Source organism: Vanessa cardui, chromosome 5 (genome assembly GCF_905220365.1).
Source record: "Vanessa cardui chromosome 5, ilVanCard2.1, whole genome shotgun sequence".
Classification (NCBI taxonomy): Eukaryota; Metazoa; Arthropoda; class Insecta; order Lepidoptera; family Nymphalidae; genus Vanessa; species Vanessa cardui.
The window spans coordinates 10,794,072-10,816,809 of NC_061127.1; the positions used below are offsets into that span (position 1 = coordinate 10,794,072).

Sequence of the window (22,738 nt, forward strand, 5' to 3'; positions counted from 1 at the left end):
TTCATATTTCCGTCTCACTTGCACGCGCTAAAAAGAGTGAAAGAAAATATTTTGTCATTTTTATTGTATTTGACATTTCTCGCAAAGTATTGTCTAATGTCTTTAAAAATTTTAAGGTTATATTATCGTATTTTACAATGTTTAAATTACTATAAGAAATAGAACGGTGAATGCTTTAATTTTTAAGTGTTATAATAGCAGTGAAAAGAGAAGAAATTACACTGAAACATTGTTTGAAAGATTAATTATATTATAAAATTCATCAAGAGGTACGTAAACATAAATTTATTATTACATTAAGTAATAATTGTAAGGACCGTAATTTTATAATAAAGATTCTAAACGTTTAAAAAATATATAAACAGTGAATATTGTTATTAATATAGAGGAATTTGTGTTAAACTATAACTAACCTACAAATATTGTTAATTGAACTCTCCTTACAATTTTACGTTGATATACTTATACATATTTAGAGCATCTATTAATAAGTAAAATTAGTTTGCGAACACTTTAATTCTATATTTAAATTATTGTTTTTATTTCCTGTTTAATTTAAAATGAAGTGACTTTCATCTCAATTCAAAGTTATGCTTAAATTATTTTGTTATTTCGATATTATTCTAATTAAATACAAACTATTTCAATATACTACAATAATATGCATGTCTAATTGCCATTATGTATTATGGACCTTATTAATTATATTTCAATTAGGGTTCACTTAGATTTAAATAATTCCATGATCATGACTATCTTATATGTTTGTGAATGTATTAATAAAAAATATTGTTTGTGATTACAGTTCCAAAGAAGAAATACAAGCCTAGATAATACAAATACATCTGTGCTGCATTTTCCAGTGTGATGCTACATCTATCACTCTTAACTCCAAGAATCATTGTTAAAATAAAGTTTAATATATAGAAAACAAATACCTAATAATTACTACCTTAATTTGTTTTTTAATTGTCCTAAAATATAATTATGTATATAACATATACAAAGGTCTTTATTTACATTAAACAACAAAGAGTTCATAGTTTTAATTGACTGTTTTAATATACCCCATAATTGAAAAAGTATAAGTAATAACATTATATTTTATTAAGCAATGAGTGTTTTTGAAGTTGATTATTTATGAGAGAAATCAAAACAATAGTTATTGATTTTCCAGTGTGATGCTACATCTATCAATCTTAACTCCAAGAATCATTGTAAAAATAAAGTTTAATATATAGAAAACAAATACCTTATAATTACTATCATAATTTGTGTTTTTATTTTTCCTAAAATATAATTATATATATAATTATATATATATATATATATATATATATATATATATATATATATATATATATATACTACATATATAAACCTTTTTATTTACATTTAACAATAAAGAGTTCATCGTTTTAATAATAGTATAGCTGCTCCAAATAAAGGATTGATTCACTCATAGCCTGAAAAATATATATATTTTTATTAATAATGATTACACTAAAGAATGACAGTTACTTATACTTTGCATGATCCCCATCATACCTTCAAAGCATTCTCAACTGCTACCAATATTGTTAGGAATAATAACAAAAATAAGTTAAGTATTTTTGATGTTTTTGAAAATACTCATTTAAACAATATACATATTTCAATTATAACTTGTTTTACTATTTTGTTTAAGCGATTTTATGATATTATGATAATTGAATTATACTCTTTTACATTATTATCATTTATTTTCGATGTAATTAAATAATACATTAGCATGCCATTTAAAAATATATGTTATATTTAGACTCACCTTGCGTTTGTATTATATTTGTAAATATATTGAAAATAAGTTAATATTTATAACTCATTTCTTCTTCACATGTTAACGCAAAAAAATATTAACATTTTCTAAGGCAATTCTCAAGAAAATATGTTAGTTTAAAATACGGCTAATTAAAGATAAATTTCACCGCAGAATTCAGTTTCGTTGCTTTTTAATGTTCTAAAAGACTACCGTAACAGTTGTAGCTAGTTTTCAAGCATTATATTGCCTCACATGAATAGTAATTAATTTTCAAAAATAGGTTTCACTGACTCTCACCGAAATAAATTCAGTGAGTTCAAACTCGATAAGAAAGTAACGAAAACGTCAATTTACTTGCGTAAATCTGTCAAAAGTGTTACTCGTACTACCAAAATGTCGAAAACCGCGCGTTATTTCGACTTCGAAGTCGATAACGTTAGTAATAAAAACTCGTACTGCCGATTTTAGTTCCTCTGCGTTTACGCTTGGGGCGCTGATAGGATTTGTATGAAAAGAAAACCGAAAGTAAATTACATGAAGTTAACTGTCAAACTCGTACTAAGGGTACTGATTATTTCTACGATAAACTAAGCCTTTTTGAAATTGCAATACAAAAATTCCATCAAAGTCTGTATCGACTTTAAAAAACAAAGTACGATCTCAATTTTGCTGATATGTTCTGATTGAATTTCACAGTCGCTATCACATTTAATTTTCGTGGAATATGCAATATAACTTTTCTCGGAAACCATAATAACATAACAACGTTTTCCCGCCCATACGGGTATGGGAGAGGTATGTGGGCCTCACAAACATCAGCGTTTGTGACAGAATACTGAAAAAGGGAATACCAGCAAGCAAATCAACAGGAACATGCAACATTCCCACAGAAGGAGACCATCTCCTTCCCCGATTACACTCACTGCACTCGTCCCAAATCGGTTTATGAGATTTTTTGAATTGAATGGTTTACAGTGTTCAAGGTTTACTGACATTGTATACACTGTAATATGCATTGTGTAATTGACTAGTTCCAAACTTTTTTGTCCTACACAGGTACGTCAGTCTCATTTCGTTTAAACATTATTTACTATTAATAGCCATTAAATAGAATTCCAGGAGCATCCTAGCAGATTCTGATAGAATACTCGAAACAACAACGAACAAGTGTGCTTTCCAATTAGTTAAGAGTTTCTCTGAATCTGAGTCTTGACACATTCGATCTCACTGGCTGGTCTCCCTTGAGCAACTGATGACGAAATCGGTCAGAACGACATCATCAATAAAGATTGATTCTTTTAAATTTTAGTTAAATTTAATTTAGTAATTTGCTCAAAAAGTTTGACGGTTGTTTAGGTAAAAAAATAATTCGCTGGTCCACTTAAATAAAGTAAATATTATGATATATAATGAAGCTCCGTAATGTGTGGCAGCTCTTACTAAATAATTCCGCATTTCGATTGAATCGACATAGGTGGTTGTATAATTAATCCGCGGTCAATTGCATAGTAGATGAAAGCTTTATAGGACAATAATTGAATCGGTAGCATTTCACCATTCCACGCGATTTCCATTGTGTCGAAACTATGTTAAGCGGATTACAATCTGTTCTACTTAAAATCAATGCAAGCAATGCGAAATTATTAATTTGATTGTAATGAATATTGCTTATATACCAACTTCCATCATCATGGCATCAATTAGAGAAAAATATTAGAAATTAAATTCGGATTTTTTTCCAAGTAAACGGTATCTACCTATGTATGTATGTGTGAGATATATTTTCAGAAAATATCTTTGGAAGTCCTTGCTTCTGTATCTGCACGCTTTTAACACATTCATAATTTTTACTCGATGGCAGGGCAAGGGTCATCATGTCACAAAAGTGCAATGATTTATCATTTTACATTGAGATAACAATGACAAGTCTGCAATGACGCATTATCTACTATAAATATATAACGCATCGAAATAAAGATATCAATCAATTAATTAATTTAATTTAATAAGCATAGGTGAATACTGAATGAATACTGAGCTCAGATGGCCCAGTGATTAGAACGCGTGCATCTTAACGGATGAGTGCGGGTTCAAACCCAGACAAGCACCACTATATATATGTGCTTAATTTGTGTTTATAATTCATCTCGTACTCGGCGGTGAAGGAAAACATCGTGAGGAAACCTGCATCTGTCTAATTTCATCGAAATTCTGCCACACGTGCATTCCACCAACCCACATTGGAACAGCGTGGTGGAATATGTTCCAAACCCTCTCCTTAATAGAAGAGGAGGCCTTATCTCAGCAGTGGGAAATGTACAGGCTGTTACTTTAGGTGAATACTTACAAACAAATGGACGATAAAAGCTTAGATGATGATTTAAAATAGTCTCTAATTATTTAAGCCGACCACAACTACACTATACCAATTATGTATATTTTAATTCCAATATATCTGATACTTGTGTTGCAACTCTTTGTCCTCAGCGGAAAATTATTTTCATCTAATTATCTTAACGGGAGAGCTAGTTATTTTTTGCTGAGTGAATTTCCCATTATATGGCATTATGATTTAGAGCAGCACTCTTGCCGCTAGTCGGAAAGATCGTGAATAATTTATAAGGTAATTTTTAAATTGTGATTTGATATAACTACGATTAATCTATTATCATTTTTAAGTATTTTTAAAAATATTCTCCTTATTTACAACAATTGTCGAATTGTTATTGTTTGCTTTTAAATGTATATAGTTATGTGTTTTATTATACGATTAAAGTACTTTTTCCATTTTTTTTAAATATCAATAGCTGTTTACTTAATTTGAGGTATATAATATTTAATTGGACATAATATTGGCTCATAAAATAACTAAATAAATACACTTTTAAATGACGGTAAGTATAATCTATATTTAAGTATAATAAGAATCAAAAATAAATCACCATCAACCTCGTTGAATATAAACTCTACCATTAATATACTATTTATCTCCATTATATTTTCGTGAAAAGAACATCAGATCTTTGTGAAATAATTATTTTTGCATCCGGAAAGTAAGGCAAGATGTCGATCCAGGAATCCAAACTCAAACTAAGAACGCCCACCTAAAAGTAATATGCTTTATGACAAGAATAATTTATAATTTATTTTATTTTATTTGGCCAATCCTCATCCTTATAATTTATATTTAGCATCCTGTTTCCAACGGTAGAATTGATCTGAATGAAATTTAACTCAGATACAGATAAAAGGAGGAGCACATAAATTACTTTTTATTTCGGAAAATGTACTTAAGGAACTAGTTTTACAAATGCGCAAATGAGTTTTGTCATTTGTTTGCTTCGATTTTACATCTTACCTATCCTATTAACATTTTAAAGGTAAAAAAAAAATGATAAATAAGGTATATTACTAAACAAAAGACTTTTTTTGAAAATAAAAAATCGTAAAAGTAGTTTTTATTGACTTCTAAGCGGAATATATACAAGAACAATTCTTGTTTACTGACATACTCTGAGTAATTACTGACTTTGTTACTGGTTATTCTCGGTAGAAGCTACTTTCCGAACCGATAGTAGCTTTAAATTTATTTCAACAGTGTAATATGATTCAAACGTGCATTTATGAACCTGCTTTAATAAAGAATATTTTGATTTTGATTTGAACTGATCAAAAATGGCACCATCGAGGATCAAGAGTACACTATACAGACTATAAATATTGTAGTGAACGTATTTTATTTCAAATACGCTATTATATTATAATTAACTTGGTGGTAGGGCTTTGTGCTAGCCCGTCTGGGTAGGTACCGCCCACTCATCAGTTATTCTTTCGCCAAATAACAGTACGCAGTATTGTTGTGTTTCGGTTTAAATTGTGAGTGAGCCAGTGTAACTACAGGCACAAGGGACATACCATCTTAGTTCCTAAGGTTGATGGCACATTGACGATGTAAGGAATAGTTAATATTTCTTACAGCGTCATTGTCATTGGTGATGGTGACCACTTACCATCAGGTGGCCCATATGCTCGTCGGCCAACTATAACATAAAAAAAACGCATTTAAAATTCGAAATTTTTTGATAATCAATCTAAAAAATAAAATAAACTACACTCGTTATTGTTTAGCAGAAGAGAAGTTAATAATTATTGTATTAGTATTCACCTTAGTTTCGGCTCTGTATGAGAAACAATGTGCCAAGCCATAGTGTAAACCTTGTAAAATTCCGAACACGTCTCCAGGACCGAGGTTCTCGTGAGTAATTTCAGTAAGATCTTCACGCACAGATACCACCGACACAGTCCCTGATGCCACCCAGTGCATGCGGGCCTCGCTATCTCCAGCTACAACTATATAATTACCTGGAAAAAAATTCAAATCATAGACGCCGTTTCAAAAGAACAGAACAATATGCAAAACAACGAGAGATTACTTGAAGATAGATTGTTAGTATTATTCTTAATATATACTTCTTCAAAAAATATATTGTTTTGAATTTTGTTACACACTCGTCTTCATTTGTGAGAATCGCGATGACCCAACGATTAGAACATCTCACTCTTAATTGAAAGTCGAGAATTCAAATACCATTGCATTACCAAGTTTTCGGTTTTTATTTTACTTACTTTATCAACCACCAGTAGAAAAAATTGGTGGAAAAAAGTCTTCAATAATAGCCATAATCCAGTAACACATTTATAGCCCTTAACTAAACTTAAATCTTAGTTTAACAAAATAATATAATATATAATTAGGTAGCGGCTAAAATAACCGTCATATAATCCGAAACATTCCATCAAATTTAGAAGATATTAACCCTTAAAATTATAGGGTACAAATCAAACAAACAATCCCTTTATTTACAACAGTGCAGACTATATTATGATTTTTTTTAAATAAAAACACCTATGCATTCTAAATTGAAATATCACTCAGATAAAACAAATTTCGAAACCAATAAGATTGTACATACTCATATTCTAAGATAACATAAGTTTAAGGTAATTATTTATTTAATAAAAAATATCTAAAAATGTTGTTTCTTATCTACATTAAGCATATTTTTCGAGATTACGATTTCTTCAGTAGATATCAAGAGTCTCTTCACAGTGATGTATGACTCAATTAACTAACTAATTTTCCTCTATTTATCAACTTCAACGCGCCAACTTCTTATTAATATCGCACGCAGTTTGTTAGTAATGTTTCTATTTATATTATGAATACCTTTTATGACTGAATATTATAAAAAAATCTTTTTATGAATAAACCTACTTTGTGTCTAATTACTCTTATTATTTCATACAGGCCGGAAACAATAATTATTATAATACCTCCTAATAAAAAAATAAAATAAACAATTTTAGAATGGAATTTTAATTCCAAAATTAAATTTTATAGTCACAATATATTATCTGTAATGGATAATATATCGAGAAGGATTTAATTAAAATAATAAATCGCGTTCCAAATTTAAATATTTGTTTTTATAATTATATATTGGATTGTTATGCACTATAGATTATTTTTCGTAAAACTTTAATTAAATTTTATACAAGTGATTAAAATCATGATTTATTTTAATCAAAATAAAAACTATTTATTTTGTTGCGTTGATTAATTGTATTAGACGATGATGAAATTATATTTGTGAAGCTATTATTTAATAGAAGAGTAAAAACAATTACTTTATTTTTTTTTAACATTTGTCGTTTTGTGCCTAATATAAATTAAAAAAATATATATTGATTATTTCATGAATTTATCTAAATTTAGTGTTAAATATTTGGTTAATTTTTTTACTCAGTTTTAACTCAATGAATTTGATTTCAAAAGTCAATGTTAATTAAAAAAAAATACATAAAAAAAACGTTCTCAATATCATCGAAAATAATATAACAAATACATTTTATTTTCATTTATACAATAAGACTTACCGAATAAAGAAAATCCTTACCTGGAAAATATATAGAGTAATCTAACAACACAGTGAGCTGACGAAGGAACGGTTCGCCGGTGTCAGCGAAAATATAACAGCTCCGCAAATGCTGGCCGAACATCGCAGACATCAGATCGCAACGAAGCACATATGGAGTTTCCGCTACCAGAACTGGTAACTGCCAAATATATTTAATCAAATTACACAAACAGAAGCCCTGTAAATAAATGTAGTTCTTTAAAAAATATTACGGTCGTTTTTTTTTAATATTGGACTACATGTATGTGACATTACTCTGATCTCAATGTAAGTAGCCAAAGCACTTGTGTTATGGAAAATCAGAAGTAACGACGGTACTACAAACACCCAGACCCAAGAAAACGAAGGAAATTAACGAACTTTTTCTACATCGACTCGGCCGGGAATCGAACCCGGGACATCTGGGTGGCGTACCCTTGAAAACCGGTGTACACACTACTTACGAAGGTTAAAACCAAGACAAACGTTTCTGAGTTTTTAAATTGTTAATTCTTCGTAAAAGCTTCATTGGTCGAATGAAATTCTGCTCCATATTGTTCCTTAACAAGCTTTAAAATTGCATTTTAAAAATAGTTACTTTTTTACACATAAAAAAACCAACAGAAAATATTTACGATCAGCATGTATTTTCATTACGATTGTATTCACAATGACCGCGTTCTATGTAATTGGATTAATACTTATCCCTTTCATAAATACACGCTGTATAGATACTGAATACGAAATGTTTTGTCTCCTTCGGATCAATGTCAAATTAAGGATGACGGAGAGAGAAGTAAAAGAGCAAACTCATGGTAGAAATGAAACGTATTAACTATTTTCTTTTGTTTTTCTTGATGTCGATACATATTTTAGTTTTATTGAGTTTCAAATCACACTGATTCTACAAAAAATCTTCATTAAAAACAATAAAATAATTTATATTAAAACATGTCGTTAACAGCTAGGTATATAGCGTCTATTAATAGGTCCGCTCGATTAGTTTTCCTAACGGATAGTAGAATTGGTTAAAGTTATTGAATGTGTGAATGATAAACAAAAACATAATAATATTTAAATTAATAGTACTATTATACAGAGCCTTAGGAATATAATTGCGGCGACTTTGCGCCCATACCAGCCGGTGACTTCTGGCGACGTATGAGCATCGCAGTGTGTGTTGAACTATAGCAATCGTTAACTGCCAAATGAAGTCACTTATTTCGTCACAGGCCAAGGTTTTGATATTAGTTATTAGATCTGAAATCCCCAACAACATAGGGGCAATATCAATATGGGGGCTTGTGCCCCAATATTTAATCGAAATTCTGCCACATGTGCATTCCACCAACCCGCATTGGAACAGCGTGGTGGAATATGTTCTAAAACCCTCTTCTTAATGGGAGAGGAACCTTAGCCCAGCAGTGGGTAATTTATAGGCTGTTTATTACAATAACATATGTAGGTGGTTATAGGTAGGTTTGTTATAATTACCTGTCTTCCTCTTTCCGTTACCCAAAGCTGACGGACATATTTCCAAAACTTCATTAATTGATAGTCTATAAAAAAACATATGAGCTTCTATATTTAAATCGAAAACGATGCATTTGTTTTTAACGATGAGAAAAGAGGTTGATTTAGTTGTATTTCTCAGTTATTTTATTTTTTTATACATATATTACATGTTTTATGTTTTTGTGGTCAAGATAAATATAAAAAAATAGGTCTTTCGAGAAGGCTTTCATATTGGTGAATAAGTAGCTAACGCACATTTCGCTTAATGCTAAGTCTGGATATTGCAAATAAAAAGCAATAATCAGCTAATGTTAATGCTATAGACTTGACACTGCTAAACAAAAATAAATTATGTTTGTTTAGCAGCCGTTTCGTATCAACTGTTTACATGTAGCCTCTGAGAAAACTGAGGTGAATTTTATATCGTATATAAGATCAGTCCTAAAATGTCTTTAGTACTTTTTTTTTTCAAAAAAATCGATTACGATATTGAATATAATATTTACTTTCGATTAATTTAATCAGTAAGCAAAAGTTGTTATTACGTCTTGCAACATTTTTACATTACAAAATATTTGATAATGATTTTTCCTCGTACTTATTTTACTCATACGCCGATCATATCTATACTTATAACAAGCGAAGTTAGAGAGCTTATATTTTATTTTTAAAAGAAGTTAATTTCAGGAACTACCAGACCATTTTAGAGAGTTTGAAGCTTCATGTATTACACAATGGAATCAAGCAGAAAATATATAGGACACAGAAACGCGATTTCATGTGCATCATAATATATCAGTATGAAGAGGATTATACGTACTTGACAGTCCCTGGTTTTTCAGTACATCGATCAGCTCTTTTGTTGACTTCTCATAATTATTCAAGGCATATTTAGTGGAATACGCAACTTGCATGCTAGTTGCTATCACAGCAGCGGCCAACATCTTACCGCTGATGAGGCATATCGTTAGGATCACCATTGAAATCATATCTTCTACTATAAACTCATCGCCTCCCGTTGTTGTCAGTTCCGCAACTATTACGTATAAAGATGTTGTGTAGTCCCATTGGCGTTGTGGCGTATCGCTAAAAAAGTATTTCATATATAAACACAATAAAAACGATTATAGAAGTTATTTAGTTTAAGCCGTTTCTAGTACGTTAAAATTTGTATTTAAAAGAATTGGCAAGATTCTCATTTTCATATAATAATAGATAATTATTTTTGAAGTGATAACTTCTTAAGTAAGGGTACTCCGCTTCGTTACGTAACGCGTTACGGCGCCAGTCTGTCTGGCTTCCCTTTCTCTTAAACTTTTAAATGTGACATTTAATCTTGAAACTAGGAAAGGTTGATTTGAATTGACTGACACTCATAGTACTATTTTAGATAGTATTTTATTTTATTTATATATAGAAGTATATATATTTATAAAAGACTTACTCATCTAGCAGATGGAGCTTGAGAGTCCGTATGATATTGAAAGGTGCGGAGGCAATCAGGGTCAGTAACCAAATACATGTTAACGTATGCAACAATAAAATGACTATGAAAAAAGTCATTGCAGACTGCAAAGAAATAGAAATATTTTTTATTTGATTTTATAAATGACCAATGAACCACCTAACAGTGGATAACCCATGAAGCTGGAGAAATAAGATGTTACGCCACGAACACGACATTAACATAACAATACTAAATATTGCTGATTGGCGGTAGACTATGTCATGTGTGGGCGTTATCTACCCAGACATGCTTGCACAAAGCCCTACCGCCAAGTCGTAATACTAAAATACTTAGTCATAGCCTATAAGATAAAAATAAATGTTCCTTAGCATTATTGTCTTATAATAAAAATTTATATAAAAAATATATTTCACTGGCTTTACTTCAGTATGAGCGAGAAGCTCGGAAACGAGGCATTTGAGTGTAACTATAATACTATAGTGTATATGTATACTCTGTGAGAAACCGCAAGGCTGATTCGGTTGACCTCCGATCCCACAGAAATATTTGCACTGTTCTAAGAGAGCTTACACATTATCTTACACAAACTCCTAATTTATAAAATATGTATACATAATAGTAGTTGTATTTAAATGGAAATCTAGACATCATCGATGCAAAAAAAGACAAACAAACTTCGTTAATCTTCTGGAATCAAAGTTATTCTAAAAATATGTGAACTGCAGAAAATCCCCTCTCCTCATTAGTTTGGAGTTTCTTTCATCGCTATGTTCCAATGTGCTAGGTATTATAAATTGATGGCAATCGTATCTTAATATAATAAAAAGGATGCTTAAAAGGATTTTCGTGTCAACATGATCACTACTGTTTTCGTTTGTACTGGTCACTGGAAAGGTATTTGCATCTTTATCGCAAAATCCGCGTGGACCGCAAATCTGACAAGCACCTCTTAAATAGTATAATAAATAATATAATAATATATATTCATCTCGAAGATGAAAGAAAACATCTAGGAAATAAATACTTGTCAAATATAATTTTGCCTCTTGTATCTTTAATATCATCAACTTGATGATAAGTAGTAGTCACCAGCGCTCATAGACATTGGTGCTGTGAAATTTAATAACCATTCCTTACATCGCTAACATCGTTTGGCTGTAGTATATCTGTCGAATGGGTAATAATACCTAATTAAATGGGTTTGTAAAGCTTTTCTTTACTACTTTGGGATAAATAAGATTTAAACCTACTTCTAAGGAAGATCTTGTGACAAGCAATGGAACATTTATCGTTATACTTTGACAATTTGATTTGAATATGAAATATAAACGTTAGAATTATCTATCAAAAATTGTAGATAATGTTCGTGCTATGAGTATAAATTTTCAAGCCTCTTTAGTTTAATATTACACAGAAATATTAATATTAATACTGAATTTATAGGCATCTATTGCTATGTATATATTTTAAATCTTTCTTTAACTTCTGTGCACACCCTATTCTCTCCTACACTATTCTGGGTTGGCTGGCAGAAAATGCTGTTATAACGTTAAGTCCGCCCTTTGTACATGTTTTATTTGTGCAATAAAGAATAATAAAAAAAAGAAAATACTTTGGTAGGACCCGAACCATATCTGAGATAAAAAAATATCTTGATTTTGTCGGAAATTTTATGCTGTTTATTTTAAGCTTACATAAATAACGAGAAAACATTCTTTACCGATCTTGTACATAAAACTAAATATCTTGTTCACAATATCGATAAAATACCTGCAATGTAGTAAGATTATTTGTAAGTTCAGCTGAAGTTTTCCGATAAAATTCAACCAGATACTTTAGTCTCAACAACTTATTCATCCTCAAATAATGCATTGCAGTAATGGGTGATCTGAAATAATGATAAAATAATTAATAAAATTAACTACTAAACATAACTAAGTGGAATATGTATGATATATTAGGAACTTCCAGTATTACTTTTTTTTTAATTTAAACCGTAGCCTCCTATTCATGAAATCGTTCAATTAATTCAATTTCAAGTTCTTTTTCTTGTTCTTTCAAGTTCAATTAATCAATTCGTTCAACAAATTAACGATGACCAAATTGGACTTACTACTAATCTAAGGAGGAATATAGTAGTTGTTGCTCTCATGATGTAATAATTCGGTAGGAAGCCTGACTGAATCCGACTCGACCGGGATTCGACTCCTCGAAGTGTGTAAACATCTTGCAAATTCCAAACGGTTGCCCAGATATTCAGGCAAAACCCGAAAAAAGATTTGCGATCCTATTCGAGTTTAAGCTTGGGATTTTTGGATTTCCAGTCTTATGTAATATTTGGTTTCAAATCTTACTCATACTTATCTCTATATAATATTTAATGTGTACTCACGAAAAGCAGAAACCGAATAGCTCAAGTGGTAAATTAGTAAATACATCTGACCAAACCCACAGCTTGTGTCTGTAATACCGGGCGCGACATTTTGTTGCATCTATTATTAGATCGCCGTGTCGATTGAGGTAACCCTGTGAAGGTAAGCTAAATAATTTTTCTACTTCGGTAGAATTCTGAATTAATGCAGCTTCCGGGTTAACAACTATTGTTTCTACGGTAAGTTTTGTTCCACTTTTATTACAATATTTGTTTTCTTTTGGTCTATGTGTATATTATCCGTTATCTTTATGTTGTTAGAGTTGTTAATTTGCTATATATTTACCGCCGTCATGTTTTAAAAGTATAATTAATATACCCTAAAGTTCATGACCATTTATACTCAATTTTTCAAAATTCATTTGATATTCGGAAAAATAAGACAAAACAATGTACAAATATGCCATACACAGTAATGATTATACAAAATAAATCACAAGCAACCAAAAGCAGCGTTGTTAAGAAACATAAATGCTGTAAGAATATTATATACTGAAAAGTTAAAAAATAATATATTTAGTGTCAAATGGATGGAATATCAATGAAGTAGATTTTAAGAACTAATAAATATAATAGAAGCTTATAACATTTCGATGTTCCAAAAACTTTGAAAAACTGCCACATTTCTGATACAACGGATTTTCAAACTGATAAAAAACACTTCGAAGCATTTCAATTACTGATAACTAGGTGGTATCTAGGCTTGCTCACATATGCCACAAAGCCCTTGCATATTAAAATTATAGGTTATAAATCAATCAAAACTCACCTGATGCATTGATAAATAAACTTTGGCGTAAAAATATATGTCGAAAATGGCTTGTAACCAAAATATAATGTAGCAGTCGTTTAATGTTACGAGTTCATACAGTGTCAGAACGTAATTTGCGGTAACCATTATACAGGTGAAGTAACCAAAGCCCTTGAACGAGAAATTTATCATAATGATTTACGCATTAAATAAGCATCATTATGGATCACAAATTTTACGTATAGAATTTGCATTAAAATTTATAATTTCAAGCAAAAAATTTTAAATGTATTTAGGCTTTTAATTTTTTTTTCAATTATTGCCGTAAACTTAAGGCATTTAAAGAAGAGCTTAACTACTTTGTGGAACCAGTTTTGCTAGTTTTTTTTTTTTTGAGAACATTCAAGAAAACGAAACTCGTTCATTAAAGTCCGGAAACCATGCAGGTGGCATGGCCTCCGGTGTTGCAAATGTCCATGGGTGGTGGTAGTAACTTTCCATCAGTTGAACCTCCTGCTCGTTTGTCAATTATAACATAACTATGTTATTTTATGACCACCTGATTACCTGATACATTCTAGACCCCGGCTTCAGAAGATTATTAACATCTAAATAGCTCTGGTACGTCATGACGCTGGTTGATGACTTCGATTGACTCATATTGCTTGTCGACTGAGAACTCGCCAGTGAATATTGACCACCTGTTTATAAAAATATATGGTGATTATAAGATTATCTTTAACGATTCTCCACGGCGGCGATTTTCAAGAAAGACTGAGCCAATTATAGTACACAAGTTTGTGCGCAAATGTAACTACTCTCTTTATTCAATAGTTCGATAAGGTGGTAAGTTCCAAGGCGCTATATAGTACATCTTGTGAGAGGCGTGAAAATGTAACAGTGCCAACTTCTAAACTACCGTTTCAAAAAAAGTCTTAACAAAAAAATCAATAACTATTTATTGGTACCAGGAAGGCCTCGTTCGATGCAGACGCAGCAAAAAAGTGGAAAAGATCCGAAAAAATATATAACGTTTTCTTTTACTTCTAAAGCTAATAGGTAGGTAATATTATTTTTATGTTAATCTAAAATAAGTATAATTGAATGAGTTCTAAGCCTTCTTTGTCCAACAGTTGCAGTATAGACTGTAACTGTTAATAGGAAATCGCTTCTCAGAACAGTCTGATATAGAACGTAAGCCATCGTTTGTTAGCCATCGAATACAATATGATTAAAATTGTACGCAAATGGAATTTTAAATATTTTATATTTTAACGATTTTCATTTAGCTTTGAAACTATTCTCAATGCTATATGATATAATGACCCACCGCAACTCCACTTGGTTGCTATTTTTCGAGAATAATGTAGCTTAGCCGCCAGTGAAAAAAGAAAGAAAAATGTTTTGGATCATTAGTTCCGATTAAACTCTGCATACGAACAACCAAGTTTTATATCATTATTATGCTAATTATGTAATATATTTAACAGATATGGTATAATAAAATTAAAAATATAACCTGAAGTATCAAATCTACTGGAACCGCTTCGTGAATCAAATGCCGAATCTTGCGACATCAAATCGAAATCAGAGTCAGCTACAAAATATACCTTGTTACGTATAATTATAAAATATAAATTGTATTAATCTTTATTTTAACTTACTTGGTGGTAGGGCTTTGTGCAAGCCCGTCTGGGTAGGTACCACCCACTCATCAGTTATTCTACCGCCAAATAACAGTACTCAGTATTGTTGTGTTCCGGTTTGAAGGGTGAGTGAGCCAGTGTAACTATAGGCACAAGGGACATAACATCTTAGTTCCCAAGGTTGGTGGCGCATTGACGATGTAAGGAATAGTTAATATTTCTTACAGCTTTATTGTCTATGAACGAACATGGGTGATGGTGACTACATTCCATCAAGTGCTCCATTCCATATGCTCATCCGCCAACCTATACCATAAAAAAAATAACTTCGTTTGAATCTTATATACAAAGTTACAACCTACTTTTTTAATCATCTTGTTCCCCGTTTTTATCTTTCCCCAAATTAATTAAGGTATAATTTAAATTTGCTATTTAAGCCTCCCATTTAAGCTTAAACTTATGAGAAAGATGGCTTAAGGGGTCAAGATCAATCTTGAGACTTTTTAGATCATTTTTACAGTTTACCAGCGTGGTTATTCATTCGTTTCTGACTGGTATTGAGTGGTTTACGGAGAATGCCTATGGTTAAAGGATATTGATTATATCCTTTATTGTATTAAATTAATTTAATATAAATGATACATTACATGTACAACCCTATAACAGATTTTAAAAATCATTTTAAAGTTGCAAATCGAAACAGCAATGCATAGAGCACGTAGCAGTCCCAGAAAACTTTTAATAATTCCAGGATGGAACAAACAAAGTTTGTTTCCAATTTTCTCACCTGAGGAGTCGTCGTCGACGTTATCCATAGATATAGGTAGAATGTAATCTTTCGATACCTCGAATGCCTTGTGCAACGGTTCTTGTATTCTTGGATAATACTTGACCAAATTAAAGAATGTTTGCGAAGGCAGTACCAACAAATCTAAGTTCCTGCTAGCGTAGATTGAAACTTCAGAACTTGAAATTGTTTGCTAAAAATTCGTGAACGTTACACAAGTCTAAAAATATTTGACATATTTCGGACAAATTATACATACATACGAAATTTATGTCATCACCAGCTGTTGCTTGCTATTTTGTATTGTATTTGTATAAATACCCTTTGACATGCATAGTAGAAATATATTTTAATTAGAATTTGCTTTTAACGTGATTCATGAACAAATATAGTTTAATATTTATAATATTAGTACGATGAATTGGTATAATTTTAATGGAATAACTACCAAGTTCCTATCGATTACAAAATTCCTATTGACCAAATTTGTGAATTAGTGTGCGTATAAATTAGAGGCTGCACGTAGGCGAGTCGACTCGATAGGCTTAGCTGATGGTTCACGTTTGAGTCAGCATTGAAATCGAGAAAACGCAGCAATTCCAATGCTGTCATGACAGCAGAGCGTCTAACATGCCTACAGCTGTTTTTAAAAAATCTGTACACTTATAGATGAAGAAGATATTTCAAAATTATTCATTACATTGTATTGTGATTCGATACAAGATTTTGTAGATGATAGAAAAGCTTGGAATTAATACCTGTTGAATTCCAGACAGGATAAAGTACATATATTGAATTTAACTAATATGATTATATTTTTTAAATGATGAAAAAGAGTGACTACTGAGTTTCTTGTCGGTAGAATCTACTTTCCGAACCAGTGGTAGCTTCACTTAATTGTTGAATGACGATTCAAAAGTTGTAAAAGCCCACTTGAATGAATTTTATTTAGATTTTGATTTTGTAAGTATATAGTAAGAAATCGCCATTAGCGATAGTTACAATGCCAGATTAACTACACAGTAAAAGCAATTGTGTAAAAGAGAGTCCCGCATGTTTAAACCTACTCATCTTTCTGTGAGAGTAATTTTTTGAGTGACTTTTATTGAATTCACTTGATGACTCAAAAACGTGAAACCTTACAAATCTTGAAATGGTATCACTGAGAAGTGACAGGCTTATTTAAATTTGTATTTTCGTAGAAATAAAAGCAAATGCACTTACACCAGTAAAATTACCAAACATTCCTCCAGGACCCATACAAGTTATCATTTCGTTGTATGAACTTAAAACGTCTACCTGATAAAATAAAAACGAGTTATTAGTATTTTTTGTAATACTGTACTTTAAACAGTTACCATTGCAAATCGGTCGAATCTCATCGATAAAAGAAATCGGAAAAAACATCTTTAAAATTTCAAGTCTATTTGTATACTAATTTATGCTGTTCATTGATCAGAAGTTAATCAATGATAACCAACAGCTAAATCATTCCTTTTCAGTTCATAAACCCTTGTTAAACGAGGTTTAATCCACATGTACAAACAAAGTCTTTATAATAATATAGATATGTAGAAATTCTAATTATCATAAGTCTTAACCACCTTATAGATTATGCACATACCTTTCCTCTATAAATAATGTAAATCTTAGTCTGCATATCCTTGCACTGCACCACAGTATCTCCTTTAAGGAAATACATTTCATGCAAGTGCTGTGTGATAACTCTGATGAAGGAGCGCTCGACTTTGCCGAACAGAGGAACTTCACGTAGCGCCCTTTCATACATGAATACGAGCGTGTCTTCCATTAGCGCGGAATTTAGACCTCGACATATTTTCTAAACATATAATAAATATGAATTACATGTTATTACTTAATGTATACGAATCGTTGTATTGACATTATCGTGAGGCGTTTTATAAATCCCATATTATGCCATATAATATTAGTTTATATCCGGGCGTTTCATTTGTCACACATTTAAAAAAATAGAACTTTTGGAACAGATTTTTTCGATAAAAAATGTAAATTGGTACAAACTCTTCCTCTCTCAGAAGAACAGATCTATATAGAATTATAGAATTAAAAATATTCAAGAAAAAATAATAGATTATGAAAAATCCGATATGCCCCAAACGCACATCGTAGCTGATGATAATTTTTATGTGCTTAATTCATAATTTATGCCGTGCATAATCTTTAATTTTTATTAAATTCTGTAAATCTACATGCACCACCCCACTTTGGACCAGCGTATTGGAAAAGTTGTAAACATTAAAGGCAGCAGAGGCCTTAGCCCAACAGTGGGACATTACAAGCTGTTACTAATAGTTTATGAACATATCTTGAGCTTAATCGACATACGATTGGGATATTTACTTGTTAGTATGTTATTATATAAATGTACATATATGTTTATATGAAGTTTATGTATTTATAGTTCAAGCATAGTCCGATCAAAGGTTGTCTGAAAGACTTTACTAAAAGCAATATATTTTATGATCAACATATTATTATTATCAACGAGATGCCTCAGCGGAAAATGTCAAGACTTTTGATTAGTATGTATCTGTGTATATTACAATTCAAATTGAATCAAATTAGATGCCTTTATTTAATATAAAATCACTTACTCATTTATTGACAAATTAAACACCATAGAAAAGATACTTCGATGAATTTCATGAATTCGATTAAAATTGGCATTTTCTATCAACTGTCATAGTTAGTTGATTTTTAACAGGCAGATATATTTAACTTTCCCGTTTCATAAATTCAAATTATTTTTAAAAAGTACATTGGTAAAGAAGACATATTATGCAATACAGGATTATGCAGATAATACGAGGAATTAGTACGTGTTGACTTCCAAACAAGTAATACTATATACATATATAATTGTATTTAACGTAGGTAATTTTAAATGTTGAAAATGGGAAACTAAAGATTTTCTTGTCGATTCTTCTCAGTAGAATCTACTTTCCGAACCGGTGGTAGCTACACTTAATATAGTTATTAAATGACGATGCAAAAGCCTTATAAAAGTTCATTTTGATTTCATTTCATTTGTTTTAAAACCGTAATTTCATTAAAAAGCTGTTCCTACTATAGTAATAAAAACCGAATAAAATAGCGTCACTATTTTTATACATTGATTAATTTTCAAATAAAGAAATCTAACTCTCATCCAAAGTAAACGAGAATTTTCGTTCACATTCAATGTTAAAAAAGTTTCATTAAAAGATTTCAAAGTAACGAAGGTAATGAAAAATTCACGCACCTGTGGGTCGCTGCCGTGAGTTCTTTTCCAGACGTATTCAAAATATTTCAAAGTTTTTACAGTCAACATAGGATCAACGTTCTGACGGTTCAAAAAATCAACCAGATCTTTTGTTTTTTCCTGAAGTTGATTGCACACTGAATTAATTCAAATAATCATTTGTTATTCTCTCCCCCTCTATTTATTTTATGTCATCTCACCAGCGCCCAAAGACATCGGCGCTGGAAGAAATATTAACCACCCTTCCACGGTCAATGCGCCGTGGACATTGTGAACTAAGACGTTATGTCCCATATGCGGATAGTTACACTGGCTCACCTATAATTCAAACCAAAACTATTTATAATTATTGAGTAGTAGAATACATGATAAGTAGGCATTACCTATACAGACTTACTTATTCAAATTTATTAGTCTGCTTTTCACGTACTTTTATAGTTGGATATTAAAACATTAATAAATATTACAAGAGCCCTTCTAAATACTTTCTCGTAATGACATGAAATTTGTGTTAAGTGACCTCAGAACATGCCGACAAATTGCTTTTAGCCCGAACTAATAACAGCAGTTGGATAAAAATGTTCATTTACTAATATTTTAACATGAAAAGCCTTTTATTAAGCCCAGTCTAGAAAATATTAGTTATAATATTCTTGTATATAAAATACACTAAAGTGTAATATATTTCAAGTTATTATAAATTCATTTCGAAAGAGTGAAATTAATTCGCAATATCATATTCTTAGAAGATTTTTATGATGTTCATAATATTTTAAATTTATTGAGCTGTAAATTCATATTTAACTCCTCGGATCGTCGCTTCTGGCGACCATATTTTTTCATTATTCTTATTTTTCTTCAATATATTTAGTATAAATCCTCGTAGTATGTATTATGTTTATTTATGGTCGACATGTAAAAACTTTAGCTTTGCCATTCAATAAATTAAAATCATTTGTTAAGAATCGTTAATAATATATCGGTAAATAGGAAGCTATATATAGAGAATTAAAAAAAAATAATAAGAAAATGTTTTCGCAAATGAGAAATTGTTTATTTTTAATTGATGACAAAATATCAGCATATAATTTATCCAATTCAAACCTATTTATTTTATTGTAAATAATACATTAGAAACTTGAAAATATAACGTTTAAATACTAAGTCAATGTACATAAAAAATCCTTGCATATTTCACTTTTTAATGTACTCATATATATTTTTGTTACATTTATGTTTCCACAGACATATTTTTTTATTTATTTTAGTATGCTGCATGTTATTACATTCTGAAAACTTTGCACGATTTAAATTTAAATCATAGTTAAAGAAAACCACAAGAAAATAAAAAAATCACAAGAAGAAAGTTACAAATTATTATTACGAAAAGCTTAGAGTCCAAAGACGGGCAATGGCTATTTTTAAAGTGATTACTTTTCAAAGGGCATAACGGTAGCGGTGATACTCCTCCTCCTCTCTTACTCTAACTCTAAGCGTCCGCTGTATTTCGGACATATCACTCACATATTTTTATGCCTAAAGCCTGGTTCAAATGGCGTCAGTAACAAGGCAGTACAGCAAGCCAGTCCAGCGCTGACCAGTACTACTGGACTCGTGTAGACACCTAGTTACAAGATAGTCCAATGACTAGCCACACGTTCTATTTTCGGGGCCAGTAAGTCAGTCTTGAGCGGCTTGCGCTTCGGGCTGTCGCTGCAAGTGTTTTGCAGAGTTTTCGTGTACCTTTTCGTAGCTTACTGACTGTCTTACAATTGACTTACTATCCGATGCTGTCTACATGTGACTTGGTCCGAAATACCGAGTAAATGGATTTAGTTACAGACCCCGCCTAAACCATAAATTACACCTGAACACAAAATGCAAGCGATTCTGCTAACTACAAATAGTATTTAATAAAATTAATTCTTACGTTATGTGATAGTAAAGCATGCGAGGCTGCGGAGCGCGTAGATGCAATGTAACCATACATACACGCGAAGTACATCATACCAACTATTTGTAAGGCCATTCCCAAATAAACATCAAATTTGTTAGAAAGGGCTACTGGAGAACAACCACAACCTAATAAAATTAAAATACATATTATATATTTGTTTAAGTTAATATCAGTAATGTGATCTACGGACGCTGTGGCATGGTGAAGCGATGATGTATGGAAGGTGGTTCGGGCTCAGTGAAGCGCCTTAGGGAAGGCTTATGTCCAGCTGTGGACTAATACAGGCTGATGATGACGTTACACAACTTATCTAAGAACTTAGCCTCAAAATAAACTTTGATAACTAAAACCCAACCTAATACAAGATTACAGGAATGAAAAAAGTATGGACTTAATATGTGTTGATTTCCAGGTAGAATATAATACAAAGTGGAATTGTTTTTTATTTATTCACGTTCTCGGTAATTAAAATGATGAAAAAGATTAATTTTAAATTGAATACAAAGCTATAAGATGAAGATTCAAAAGTGCATGACACTACTTGATACGAGGAAATGTATATTGAAATTAATTCTAATTAAAAGTCGTACTCTATGTAACAGTATTTCTCATTTGTTTGAGCTAATATTAGTTTTTTTTTAATTCAAGTACGAGTATGCAATGAGCGAAATGGAGGTGTTTTCAAAAAAGTTCCATTATGGAAAAGTAATAACGAAACTCATATGGTATCTCGGACACAGGATAGCCACTCGTGTTTAAGAATCATAATTGCATCATTTTGATTAAATGAAGTGCACATATTTTTTCATTCCTTCCTTTTGAATTATTTTCAATTGAATGTCTAAAAAGTGGTTCCACTGACCATGAGTATTTTTCGTATAATGAAAAAAGTTATCAAGTTAACGAAATTTGGATATAGCTCCAGAAAAAATTATAACTTTATATATAGGTGAGATATCACCGTAAAAATATATGTCTACTTTATATTAATAGTTGTATTAATAATAATACTTTTATAAATGTATTTGTTATGAAACATTAAAGTAATTATAATTACCAACAAATATCTCAAAGACCCAAAAGAAGGTTTGCATATATTCTGCCACAGCATCTAAAAAAATTGTATTTTATGAAAAAAGTGC

The 22,738-nt window shown here is 30.9% G+C and overlaps 1 protein-coding gene across 1 annotated transcript in view; it reads right to left on the bottom strand.

Moving 5' to 3' along the window:
* Positions 1-4,794: 4,794 nt before the first annotated feature.
* Positions 4,795-22,738, bottom strand: part of LOC124529826 — a 51,683-nt gene continuing 33,739 nt past the window's right edge. The window contains exons 30-46 of the mRNA XM_047103745.1: positions 22,654-22,707; positions 21,570-21,721; positions 19,640-19,759; positions 17,981-18,196; positions 17,581-17,655; positions 16,357-16,549; positions 15,440-15,520; positions 14,491-14,609; positions 13,942-14,094; positions 13,134-13,267; positions 12,512-12,629; positions 10,718-10,842; positions 10,094-10,359; positions 9,253-9,317; positions 7,759-7,918; positions 5,967-6,163; positions 4,795-4,905 (exon numbers count right to left, since the gene is read on the bottom strand). Coding sequence (XP_046959701.1) covers positions 4,795-4,905; positions 5,967-6,163; positions 7,759-7,918; positions 9,253-9,317; positions 10,094-10,359; positions 10,718-10,842; positions 12,512-12,629; positions 13,134-13,267; positions 13,942-14,094; positions 14,491-14,609; positions 15,440-15,520; positions 16,357-16,549; positions 17,581-17,655; positions 17,981-18,196; positions 19,640-19,759; positions 21,570-21,721; positions 22,654-22,707 — 2,339 coding nt within the window. The remainder of the gene's footprint in view (positions 4,906-5,966; positions 6,164-7,758; positions 7,919-9,252; positions 9,318-10,093; positions 10,360-10,717; positions 10,843-12,511; positions 12,630-13,133; positions 13,268-13,941; positions 14,095-14,490; positions 14,610-15,439; positions 15,521-16,356; positions 16,550-17,580; positions 17,656-17,980; positions 18,197-19,639; positions 19,760-21,569; positions 21,722-22,653; positions 22,708-22,738) is intronic.